Consider the following 12670-nt stretch of genomic DNA (forward strand, 5'->3'; position numbering starts at 1 on the left):
TTCAATTCAATCTCTTCCTTAAATTATCTTGCCAACTCTAATCTTGTGCACTATTTCCTATGGAGGAGAAAGTGAGGACTGCAGATGCTGGAAACCAGAGTTGAAAAATGGGGTGCTGGAAAAACACAGCAGGCCAGGCAACATCCGAGGAGCAGGAGAATCAACGTTTCGGGCATAAGCCTGACGAAGGGTTATGCCCAAAACAAAAGATTCTCCTGCTCCTCGGATGCTGCCTGGCCTGCTGTGTTTTTCCAGCACCACTATTTTCTACATCATGATCCAAGATTGGTCCACTCCTCCCAACAGAGCGTTTGTCTAGCTGGTCGCTTCAAGTATTTACCAGTGTTAAATCAACTACCAGGAGGGATACAAGGTTAATGCAGATCTTAGCCAGGGAGGCACACCACTCTAATGCAAAAAAGCAGTGAGAGGTATAACACCTTCACACCAACTCCTTCCCTACAAGGTGTCTTAGCTGTCTTTAGATCAAAACTTAGGTCAATTGGGCAAATGTAGCATAATGAAAGAAAGCCAGCATGGATTAGCTATGGGCAAACAGTGTCTAAATAATTTGAGAGATTTTTTTAAAGTGAAGTAACAGAGAGGGCCATAGGAGGTAATGCTGTTGATGTGGTGTACTTGGACTTTCAAAAGACATTTGATGAAGTGTTGCACAAAAGGTTTGAGCTCAGCTAATAACAGGGACAGTAGGAACATGGATATAAAACATTGCAACAGAGAAAATGGGTGGACTTTGATCATTCAATATGATCATTTCCATGGCACAGAATTCCATAGGTTCACCACTCTGGCTGAAGAAATTTAATTTCAATCCCAAATGGTGTTCCCTATATCCTTGAGTTGTGACCCCCTGGTTCCAGACTTCCCAGTCATCTGAAACACCCTGTCTGCATTTCGACCATGTAGTCCTGTGCATGGATATGGAGAAAACAGAAAGTGGCACTAGGCAAATTATTACTTCAGAGAACTAGTGCAGGCATGATAAACTGAATGGCCTCTTTCTATGCTGTGTTCTGAGAGAATATTGGCCATCCAAAACCCACTGATCCACTTTCTCAGCACTCATCAGAAGGCATAATTAACAGAGGCTTGAGACACATTTCCAACCCGTAGCATCAGCAAGGAAAGTTTTATGGAACAATAGGTATGGTCATGAAATAAGGTAGAAGTGCAATTAAAATGAAGTCTGATGAAGCAAACGCAACTAATGTTTATGCTGATTTAGTTCATTTAATTGCACTTCTTTATTCATTTAGTCTCATTACCGTGCTCTTTTCCCAAGGATGTTACAATTTCTCTCTTCCAACATGTACTCAAGATTTTAGAACATTTTCTTGAGTCTGCTTCTACCACACATCATAAAAATAGAAGGACGAATAATCCATACAACCTTGAACCTGATCCATCATTGATATAATCATAGCTAACCTTTTACCTTCATTTCACTTTCCGCAGTATCCAGATATCCCTTAATTCCCTTAGCAACCAAAAGTCTCTCTTCATCTTAACATATTCAACCAGTGAACGTTCACTGCCATCTTGGATAGATAACTCCAATTGAAAAGAATCTTTCAGATTCTTATTCATAAATGGGTGGCATCTTATCCTGACTCCAAGTCTACATTTAGAAGCCAAGGGAAACATTAAAAATTCTGTCAAGCTTTCTTAAAGCATTTTATTCAATGGGATCACTTCTTATTCTTTTACTCAATTCCACTCAACCTCACCCAGACTTACCCTTTCCTCCCAGAAATCAATCTTCTTGTTCAGACAGTGCATTCTAGATAGCACTTCACTTGTCAATTTTGTCAATTGCCCAGGCCAATAAAAGCAAAATTTGACCAATTAACTAAACAAAGTCCAATAATTACAGCCGACGAATTAACAAATACTGCTCCAATGACCGAACATTACCATACTCACCTTTTCCTTGCAGACAGAAGATTTTCCAAGATTTCTGGAAGAAGACCCTTTCGTACTGAAGCTTTGACAAATTGGTCACCTGTTGGGGTCTTAATGAATTGGTCTGAAGAAATACTTGAAAGGAAAAAGGTAGAGTGTCGAGGATAAAGCCATAAAATGAATACTATCTTTCATTAAGGAAAAGCGAGCCTCTATTATATGTTACCATTCCACATGTGTTTTGGTTCCACCAGCTACGGTTCCTAAGCTTCTAACATGCTTATGACTTCAAGCTTAAAAAGATACAGCAAGTTGAATGGACTGCTCAGCATTACTAGAAAAATACACACTTGCAGTGCAGCTGAAAAAGATAAACTAGTTTTGATCTGGTCTTGGCCAAGTTAGCCATTTCCAGAGAGCACTCGATAAAGAGATATAGCAACTGAGAACTATACCTTCTAGCCATCGAGGAAGAGTGTGGGCAGGCTGAGGGGAGAGTGGCGGAGGGAGTAGGAGGGGGTGGCGAGACAGAAGGTAAAAGAGAATTGGGAGAGAGGGAAGGGGAGAGGGGTGAGATATGAGACAGCAAGAAAGGTGAGAGTGTGGAGGGAGAGGGGGAGCAGGTGGAAACGCCAAGTGGGGAAGGGGTGGGGGTGGGAGGGGGAGAGGGGTTTTGTGATTGGTGAAGAGGGGGCCTGTTGGGGAGAGGGGAGGGCAGGTGGGGTGTTGCGGTTGGGGAAAGAGGGCTGGGTGGGCGAGACAGAGGCAGGTGGAGAGGGTGTGATGGAGAGCGCAGTGTGGGAAGGGGTCATGGAAAAAATTGGAGGGGGCTAGAGAGGAGGAGAGATGGCAAATCCCACCTATTTCTGATTAGACTAGCAGACTGGATGGTTCAGCAAAACAGTAATGTCCCTAAAGCAACTAAGGTTGCAACTCAATCACATGAATAATCATCACCTAAACATAACCAATTTTTAAAAAGCCACGCAACTCACTTGTACTTTTCCACAGCACCTGGCTTCAGCAGTGTTGTGTAACAGAGGTTATGTGCCATCATTATAGATGGATACAGTGAGGAAAAATCCAGAGTTGCAATGGGGACATCATAATACCTGTTGGAGTAGAAAACAAAAATTACTTTTTGTGAAGTGCAGAATGTTGTGGAGCCTTCAGAACACAAACTTCTACAGAATAGACAGGGAATAAGAGAGAGAGAGAGAGAGACACCCTGTTCAATGTACTCTCCAGCAGAATACAGGTCAAGGGCAAAGCCATACACATATGAGTTACAGGGGAAAGAATATGTAACATTTATTTAATGTTCAAAATGAAAAGAAATTATTAAGGCTCACATGGTATGGGTGACTTTGAATTTCATCCTTGGCCTTATGAAGACCAGGCACATGAATTACAACAGTCAACAATAATTCACTTGATATCACCTATGGAATAACATACTTTGTTGGAGCTCCCACCACGTCTCAGCTAGCTATAGCTCAGACACAGTTCAGAAGAGTTTCAAATTTAACACTAATCCAAGTACATTCACAGATAAGGTAAAGTGATACGACTGGCCTCAGGATTTTCACCCAAACGTCAGCAAGTTGCTTTGACACTACCTTCCAAACATGCTACCTCTACCATCGCGGACAAGTTAAGCAGATGCAGAGAAGCACCAACACCTGCAAGTTTCCCTGAAAATGACATAGTCACTGGGTGGCACAATGGCAGTGGTTAGTACTGCTGCCTCACAGCACCAGAGACCTGGGTTCAATTCCCGCCTCAGGCGACTGTGTGTGTGTGGAGTTTGCACATTCTCCCCGTGTCCGAGTGGGTTTCCTCCAGGTGCTCCCGTTTCCTCCCACAATCCAAAAACGTGCAGGTTAGGTGAATTGGCCATGAAAGTTGCCCGTAGCGTTAGGTGAAGGGGTAAATGTAGGGGAATGGGTCTGGGTGGATTACGCTTCGGCAGGTCGGTGTGGACTTGTTGGGTCAAAGGGCCTGTTTCCACACTGTAAGTAATCTAATCTAATTACCAAAATCCTCGAGTTCACTTCCTAATAACATAGTCAAAGCACCCACACTACATGGAACACAGCTGGCCAAGGCACAGCTCATCACCATCCACATATGTGTAATTAGGGACAGGTAACAAACATTGGTCTAAAAAAAGTGTTCCCATTCCATAAAAGAATACAAAACAAGAAATTTCTGATCTCATGCAAATTGACACACTCCAGTGGGGAATCACTCTAACAATGTATGCAAGCAAAAGGGATAAACGACTTTAAAACTCAATATCAAGAACCCAAATTGGTGAATGGTTCTGCAGGCTGCATGGGTAAGGGCACAATAGAAAATTACTAATCATTTGGCATTACGTTTCAGGAAAATTTTCAGCCTCCCTCAAATAAAATGAGTTTTATGGCATAATATGATAGTCTTTGATTTCCAGTGGAAGCAAACACCATCTACTCATATAAGTTAGTAACTTGAAAACTCAGGTTTATACCCATTCCTCCCTGTTCTCTTCGGCAATTGAAGCTATTGATAAAGAAAAAGATCTTAGGAAGGCAGTTGCATAGGAAATATATTTTCCTAGTCACATCATTTACTCAAAGTTCTTAGCCCGAGGGGAATAGATCATTTTATCTGCACAGACAACCGATTAAAGAGCTAGTGAGTGTTCCGTGCAGACAAACAATAAAACAGTCATTAATAAGAAGTTGCTGAAATTAAATAGAGAACACTAGTGTAATTAAAAGATCATTCAGCAGCAATGAGGAGATGCCAAAACATGGCTTTAAAAGGTTGAACATTACAAATAGAAAAGACTAAAGGAGGTTGTGTTAACGAGTGTGGAAAGAATAGAAGTAAACAGTGAAGTAATGTGCCAGGATTCCAATACAGAATCACCCCATGTTCAGCCAAGTGGCAGATTACTTCAAACATTGAATAACCTAGCCGTTACCCTTTAACTGGCTCAATGACAGTAGCGCCAGTGTAGTCCTCTCCACCCTCTGTTTTGACCACAGGCATCACCAAGTCATGCTTCATTGCCTAGAAAATTAAGATTAATACAGCATCACATTTTACTTTAACAACTCATGAGAGGTTTTGCAACTCTTTTCAAACAGTTGCTGTATTCTGTGGACTGAAACATCATAGGTTGAGTTCACAGGAACCTGCATTACTTTTGCCTCTTCACAGACTTGCACTTGCATGAAATACCTAAATACATTTTTTGTTAACAACTCTATTTGCAACCTGATCACCTTAGCATTACAAATCAGTTTGAAGGATTCACCTTCTCAGCCTCTCTTCTCGTCTAAGGCACAGCGACCCTCATGCTAAACCACCAACAGCCAACTCTCTAATGAAAGACCAGCCATATGGTTTAGTAAGACTATGGCAATTTTACTTATTTTTACAATTGCTGTATTTATTTATTACTTTTCAAATTGTAAAACTTTCTCATCTGTTTGATAGGAGTTTTATCAACCAAGGTTTAATACTGAGTCACAAAGTTTTGAGAATAGTTATCAAAGGAAATTAAAAAGGTAAATTTTAAGCATCCAAGAGGAGGGAAAATAGATTGGGACTTCCAGAGTTTTGGGCCTAGGGAACTGTAGACACATACACAAATGATGTAGTGAATGAAAACAGGACTGTTCAAGAGACCAAAAGGAATGCAGAGATTCTGAAGAGCTGTAGGAAATTATTGATAGGGTGTCAAGGTGATGGAGAGATTTGAAAACAAGGATGAGGAGTTTAAAATTGAGGCACTGTCACACTGAAAGCCAGTGTAAGTCAGCAAGCAGAGATTACGGGTGAACAAAGTTGGATGTGTTATGATGTAAGCAGCAAAATTTTAAGATGAACTCATATTTTATAGTCTGAAAGATAGGAGGCCAGCCCAGACAGCATTGCAATAACCAAGTACAGAGTTAAACAAAGACACAGCGGTTTTCACAGGCAGATGAACTGAGACAGCAGATTTGGACAATGCTACAAAACATGAAATTATTGAACTTTGTGATAAAGTGGATATATAGTCAGAGGCTCAGTAATTTAATCAGTTGAAAACTCTGCTGTAAGTACTAGATTCTGGATTAGTGGTGCTGGAAGAGCACAGCAGTTCAGGCAGCATCCAAGGAGCAGCGAAATCGACGTTTCGGGCAAAAGCCCTGCATCAGGAATAAAGGCAGTGAGCCTGAAGTGTGGAGAGATAAGCTAGCTGAGATTCTTGTAGAGAGAGGAGGAAAGCTTTATCTCTCCAAGCTTCAGGCTCACTGCCATTATTCCTGATGCAGGGCTTTTGCCCGAAACGTCGATTTCGCTGCTCCTTGGATGCTGCCTGAACTGCTGTGCTCTTCCAGCACCACTAATCCAGAATCTGGTTTCCAGCATCAGCAGTCATTGTTTTTACCTTGTTAGTACTAGATGTCAGTCAAACAGCAAGACAAGTCGGAGACTGTGGAAGGATCAAGAGAGATGGTGTTGAGGTCAATTTAGATAACAACATTATACATATCCAAACTGATTTTGTGTTTTTGGATAATACCACCAAAGCGCAGCAGGAAGACATCACCTGGAAAGGGTCAAGGGACAACAGATAATAGCAGAAAGACAGGCCACGTCAGTTGATTAGCTGGGTGTGACAATGTTTATAAAAGGAACCAAACAAAGACAATCACACCTAGCTAGATGACAGATGTGAAGGGTTGAAACAGGATTGTGTTCTTAACTGTGCCAAAGACAATAGACATATTGAGAAGGATTAACAAACTTCTCTATTTTAGCATGTTAGTGCTGAGTAATACCACAGTTCCCAATTTTGCTCTTTGGTTCAGCATTAAGTTAGTTGCCAATTAATGATCCAAAAATCCAAAATTATACCTTACTAATCAATCTCTCAACAGCACATCCTGCTGCACCAAACTGAATTTATTTACAGCCAAAAGGCAGATAGGGCCATCTTTAACTAGTCTAGGCTGAATTTATACTGACTTCAAAGATGAAAGTCACTACCAACCAGCACCTATCAGATTTATTTTTACCACACCTACAATTAGAATACTCAGCCAGTTTCACCTTGTCAAAATAACGGTTGCCACAGTTCACATTCTTCCCTCCAAATACAAAAACTATTGTTTAATTACTGCTGGGAACCAGAAATTGGAGAAGTTCTATGTGTTAAGCAGAAGTCGTGTCACATTCACTGCTTCACTCATCTGCAGCTAACCAATGACAATTTTTTAAAAAAATCAACTCGGTTCTGACCTGTCGGAGCAACTGAGAGACCACTTTGATTTGCTGTCCTCGTGAAAGGAGGTAGGGTAGGGGTACTCCTGTCACTCTGGCCATTTCCATATAGTTAATTACACACATCAATTTCTCCAAAAGCCGCAGGGGCAGGTAGGCATCCTTCAGGCAGTAGACAGCTAATCGCCTTCGTGTTTGCTCATTACCATTCTAAAGCAAAAAGAACAATGGTCAGAAGATGGGCAAGGTAGAGAACAAAAACAAACAGATGTGACAACAGAATAGAGAATGCAGTACAGATGAGGGAACTATCCAGATAGTAAATTTCAGATTTTAAAATGATTTAAAGTTGGTCCAGAATCACTTCAATAGATGAAATTACAATTAAAAACTATTTTCAATTTAGCTAAAATCAAGCTGATTATTCGACTGAGAAATCAGCCCTTAATCAATAAAATTGATAAAAATGTTTCAGAAAGGCTGGCAATTGCTAATCTACATGTTAGGCAGAACACTTCTCACTTATTGTAACACTTTCTCTCTATTGCTTAACTGTGATTGCTGTGTGATGCAAGATGTCCAGGAATACATAGTTTGTGTGCAAGTTTTCATGTGACTGGAAGTACAAGCTTCCCTTCATGCAAAATATTTAAAGATTGGATCTCAAAAAACCCAAAGATGCCACTTATCTCTTGATACTTTTCCAGTCATGAGTCTATTTCTTGAAGCTCAGCAAAGAAATAGCTTTAAAAAGTAATAAATCTATTGGGATGAATGCCAGAATGTTGTTTATAAAATTATCTGAAATGAAATCTGACACTGATTTTTTTTTAAGATTACTTACAGTGTGGAAACAGGCCCTTCGGCCCAACAAGTCCACACCGACCCGCCGAAGCGCAACCCTCCCATACCCCTACATTTACCCCTTACCTAACACTACGGGCAATTTAGCATGGCCAATTCACCTGACTCGCACATCTTTGGACTGTGGGAGGAAACCCACGCAGACACGGGGAGAACGTGCAAACTCCACACAGTCAGTCGCCTGAGTCAGGAATTGAACCCGGGTCTCAGACGCTGTGAGGCAGCAGTGCTAACCACTGTGCCACCGTGCCGCCCACTCTGTTCTGAAACTGAGTTAGTTCGCTATTTAGGAACTCTGCGCTCTCCTGAACCTCCCAATATTGCAAGATTCAAGAAATTCAAGAATCAAGTTAACCTGCAAAGAAAGAAAGCACACTTCTTTTCCCCTACTCAGCAATGTATACGTCCAATTACTGGATACCTGTAGGTCTGAGATGATCGAGTGCTGAACGTCTTCCTTCTGCTCCTGCAGGAAATGGAAACTCACTGCATTCAAAGTGTATGATCGCAGTTTGTAGTCTCTTAGCAACACCTAAACAAAACAAAAGTTACAGAAGTTAGTTCTAAGAAACAATCAGCAATCCACTATTTTGAAGTATAGTCATTGGTATTTCATAAGCAACATCAGTAATGAGATGAATGTCAAGTTACTTGACTTATCTTTTGGTGATGTTTATAGAGAAATAATGTTGGTTCATACACTAAGATAATTCAATTATTTGAACAGTGCCTTGGGATCTTCTGAGAGGTCAGATACCTCAGTTTCATGTTTCATTTGAAAGATGGTACCTTCAACAACACAGAACTCTGTCAATACTACAGTGAAGTATCCGTGTGGATTATAATTACAGGTAAGGCCCTATACTGGTTTCAAAAGCAGGAAATGGGCCATTCACATTCTCAAGTCTGCACTGGAATTAAGAATGCGAGAAAAACTGCTTTCTAATTGCTCAATGGTCTAGTCACCCACCAAGTGAAAATCTTAGTTGCTAAATAGACCATTGAGCAATTAGAAAGCTACCCTACTGAATCTAGCAATTATTTTAAACTCCTTGATTGGATTACCATATAATTGCCTGTGTTCAAGGGTCTACAGGTCACATTTATGCGACCTGACCTCAGTGTAATCTTTTAGATTAAATTAGATTCCTTACAGTGTGGAAACAGGCCCTTCAGCCCAGCAAGTCCACACCGACCCTCTGAAGAGTAACCCACCTAGACACATTTCCCTCTGACTAATGCACCTAACCCTATGGGCAATTTAGTATTGGCCAATTCACCGGATTTGCACATCTTGTTGGAGGAAACTGGAGCATCCAGAGGAAACTGATGCAGACAGTCGCCTGAGACTGGAATTGAACCTGGGTCACTGGCGCTGAGAGGCAGCAGTGCTAATCACTGAGCTACCCTTAGGCTAAGGCATAATTCTGGTCACACAGTATTCTTCCGTTTCCAGAAGGAGTCTGAGCCAAGGCTCTGAAGGATCAGCTCTTCACTTTTGAATTACAATTTCTTTGAAATGAAGGCCAACAATCCACTAGAATCCAAGAGAATCTGCATCCTTTGTCTACTTCTCCAGATCATCTAGTCTTGCACTAGTAAGAAAATATTCCCATTTTTCTTAAAGTCAAGTGGATGATCCACATTGTACTACTTCTGTTACAGCTTGCCTCTTCGGTATATCTTTGCCCCTTTCTAATTTCCTTCTCAAATCTACACATTTACCATAGTTCAAATGCTTAAGAGTTATCTGCAAACTTGGACATATGATTATTTATTCCTTTATCCTGGTCAATAATATGGTGAAAAGATGAGGCCCCAATACAGTTTTCTGGAGAACATGGCTTGCCTCATCTACCAATCAAAAAGATATTCCATCTCCTTGCTGACAACCAACTATCAAGCTTAGATCACAAAGATGCCTGAATGCACATTGTCCAAATGTTGCTAATAACCTCTAAAGTGGTTTGCTATCAAATGCTTTTTGGAAGTCCAAGTAGAACAGCTCACTTAATACGCCAGTGGTCTCCTGAGAAAAATCTAGGCTAAATCTAGTATCTGAACGGCAGGTGAATAAACAAATCATTAAAAAACACAACTTATCGTAAAAGTGGATTTGTCATGATGATTAATGCTGCAAAATCTATTCACTTTACACACCTGTAGGAGATCAAACTGCACTCTTCCCTCAATGTTGATCACTTTATTCTCTCTGCGGCCCATCTGCCGGGACTGAAACGAGGAATCTCGGATTACAGACTTAATGCTGGGGATACGACCCAGGAATGGAAAAGTCGTCACCTGAAAAATTATTGTTTCAAAAAGGCTGTAAATCATAAGGATGGCCAAAAGAATGGTGTTGATGCATTTCTATTCTTGATCATGCATGCAGTCAGAAATTAAAAAATAGGTGCAGGAGTAGGCCATTCAACTGATCATGCAATTTCGGTATCCCATTCTCACTTTCTCTTCAAAGCCCTCAATTCCTTTAGCCGCTAGGGCCAAACCCAGCTTCATCTTGAATATATCTAATTGAACTGGCCCCAGTAGCCTCCTGTGGGAGAGAATTCCACAGGTTCACAGCTTCCTGAGTGGAAAAAGTCTTCCTCATCTCCATCCTGAATGGCTTACCCCTTATTTTTAGACTGTAACCCCTAATTCTGGACTTCAACATCAGAGCATTCATCTCGCTTCTAACCTGTCCAGTCCCATCAGGATTTTACATTTCTATGAGATCCCATCTCATACTTCTAAATTCCAGCGAGTATAAGCCCAATCGATCCAGCCTTTCCTCATATGTCAGTCCTGTCATTCTGGGGAATCAGTCTGGTGACCCTCTATTGGACTCCCTCAATAGCAAGAGTGTCCTTCCTCAGACTGGGAGACCAAAACTGCACACATACTCAATACGTGGCCTCATCAAGGCCCTGTATAACTACAACAAGACATCCTTACTCCGATACTCAAATCCTCCCGCTATGAAAGCCAGCATAGCATTAGCTATCCTCACAACCTGCCGAACCTGCACATCAACCTTCAACAACTGTTCTACCACGACACCCAGATATTATTGCACCTCATCTTTTTCTAAATTCAGATAATTCTGGCTTCCTGTTTTTGCAACCAATATAGACAACCTTATATTCATCCACATTATATTGCATTTGCCAAGTATTTTCCCACTCAGCCAGTCTACCCAAGTCACCCTGCAGCCTCTTAGCATCCTCCTCACAGCATACACTGAAACCCAGCTTAGCATCACCTGCAAATTTGGAGATACTGCATTCAGTTCCATCACCCAAATCATTAGTGTTAAATTTTAACCAATCGCCAAATGACTGGAATTCTGTTGGTCTAAGACTAAAAGTTATGTTCTTCCAATTGCAATCTGACTGACCTCAGAGACAGCAAGAACATAATTTAGCATGCAATAGAAATGTTTCATTTCTTCACTTTCTTTCCTTAGAAAATAAATTTTGGTGAAGAATATTTGAATGGGTGAATGAGCAGAACTATACAGGGCCTGTGTAATTTCAATTCAAGGATACCATATCAGCAATTCCACTTTTGGGCTCAGATGTGACATTCTTAAAGATCAAAAGCTAATCTCTGCTCAGAATGAGCTATTTTGGTTAGGTATCAGACTACTGATTCTTTGCTGTCTAATTTACCTGGTGGCGCACTCACTAAATTTCTAATCTCAGGTCAGAAAAAAGTATTCAAAACCCAGTCAAGAGACAAGAATCATCTAATTGCACAGGCAACACTACAGAATCATAGAACACAGAAAATCATAATTCGACCCAAAGTGCACACGCCAGCATCTTAGAATAGTGCTCTATTCATCAAATTTTAACAAATTCTGCCGTGAATGTGCTTCTAACCCCTTTTAGATAGTGTATTCCGGATCACAACAACTAGCCATGTACAAAGTTTCCTCATATTATCGGGTTCTTTCGCAAGTAATTTTATTTTGCATCTTCCAGTCTGTCACTCAAAATTACCTCTCCATACTTATTCTTTTTAAAACCCCTCCCGACTTTGAGCACCTCTTTCAAACCTCCTCTTAATCTTCTCTGTTCTAAGGACAGCAATCCCAGCTTCTCAGTTTTCTCCACCCTGGTACATTTCAGAAGATCTTTCCAGTAGTCTTCAAAGTGTTAGAATCTTGCCTGATAGCTTTTTAAGAATAACAACGGCAGAGACTTAATTGGCTACCTTCTCTCTAGTCCATCCAGAGTGAGGGGTATGGGAAAGAAAACCAAGACATTCTCGTATACGTGAAATAGTCTGCACAAACGTGATCGCACAGCCCAACTGTTGCTAACTTGTGTTTGTATGCCATTCCTTCCAGGTTACCTCATCTAACTCTATTAGTATCCTTTCCTGTACCTGTTTCCTTGTGTGTTTATCCAGTTTATCCCTAAATTATTCATCTCAGAACTCATTCATTGTCTTGAGAAAGTGTCAGTGGACTGGGAAGATATAACAAACAAACAATGCCCAACCCAAAACAGGAGGTCTTCAACGTTCTGCCCATTTGATACTTTCATTACATTTTAATTGGATACAATTATAGAAAAAAATTTCATTTATGTACAAGCAAGGTCAAGTTAAT

The 12670-nt window shown here is 40.8% G+C and overlaps 1 protein-coding gene across 2 annotated transcripts in view; it reads right to left on the reverse strand.

Annotated features, from left to right (window-relative positions):
- The window catches only part of pold1 (polymerase (DNA directed), delta 1, catalytic subunit), a 114151-nt gene that overhangs the window by 60835 nt on the left and 40646 nt on the right, over positions 1-12670 (reverse strand). For both annotated transcript variants that reach the window (XM_060849489.1, XM_060849488.1), the window contains exons 11-16: positions 10213-10353; positions 8474-8584; positions 7207-7398; positions 4895-4983; positions 2919-3035; positions 1945-2058 (exon numbers count right to left, since the gene is read on the reverse strand). In XM_060849489.1, coding sequence (XP_060705472.1) covers positions 1945-2058; positions 2919-3035; positions 4895-4983; positions 7207-7398; positions 8474-8584; positions 10213-10353 — 764 coding nt within the window. The remainder of the gene's footprint in view (positions 1-1944; positions 2059-2918; positions 3036-4894; positions 4984-7206; positions 7399-8473; positions 8585-10212; positions 10354-12670) is intronic.

This window comes from Hemiscyllium ocellatum, chromosome 33, assembly GCF_020745735.1.
Source record: "Hemiscyllium ocellatum isolate sHemOce1 chromosome 33, sHemOce1.pat.X.cur, whole genome shotgun sequence".
NCBI classification, from domain to species: Eukaryota; Metazoa; Chordata; class Chondrichthyes; order Orectolobiformes; family Hemiscylliidae; genus Hemiscyllium; species Hemiscyllium ocellatum.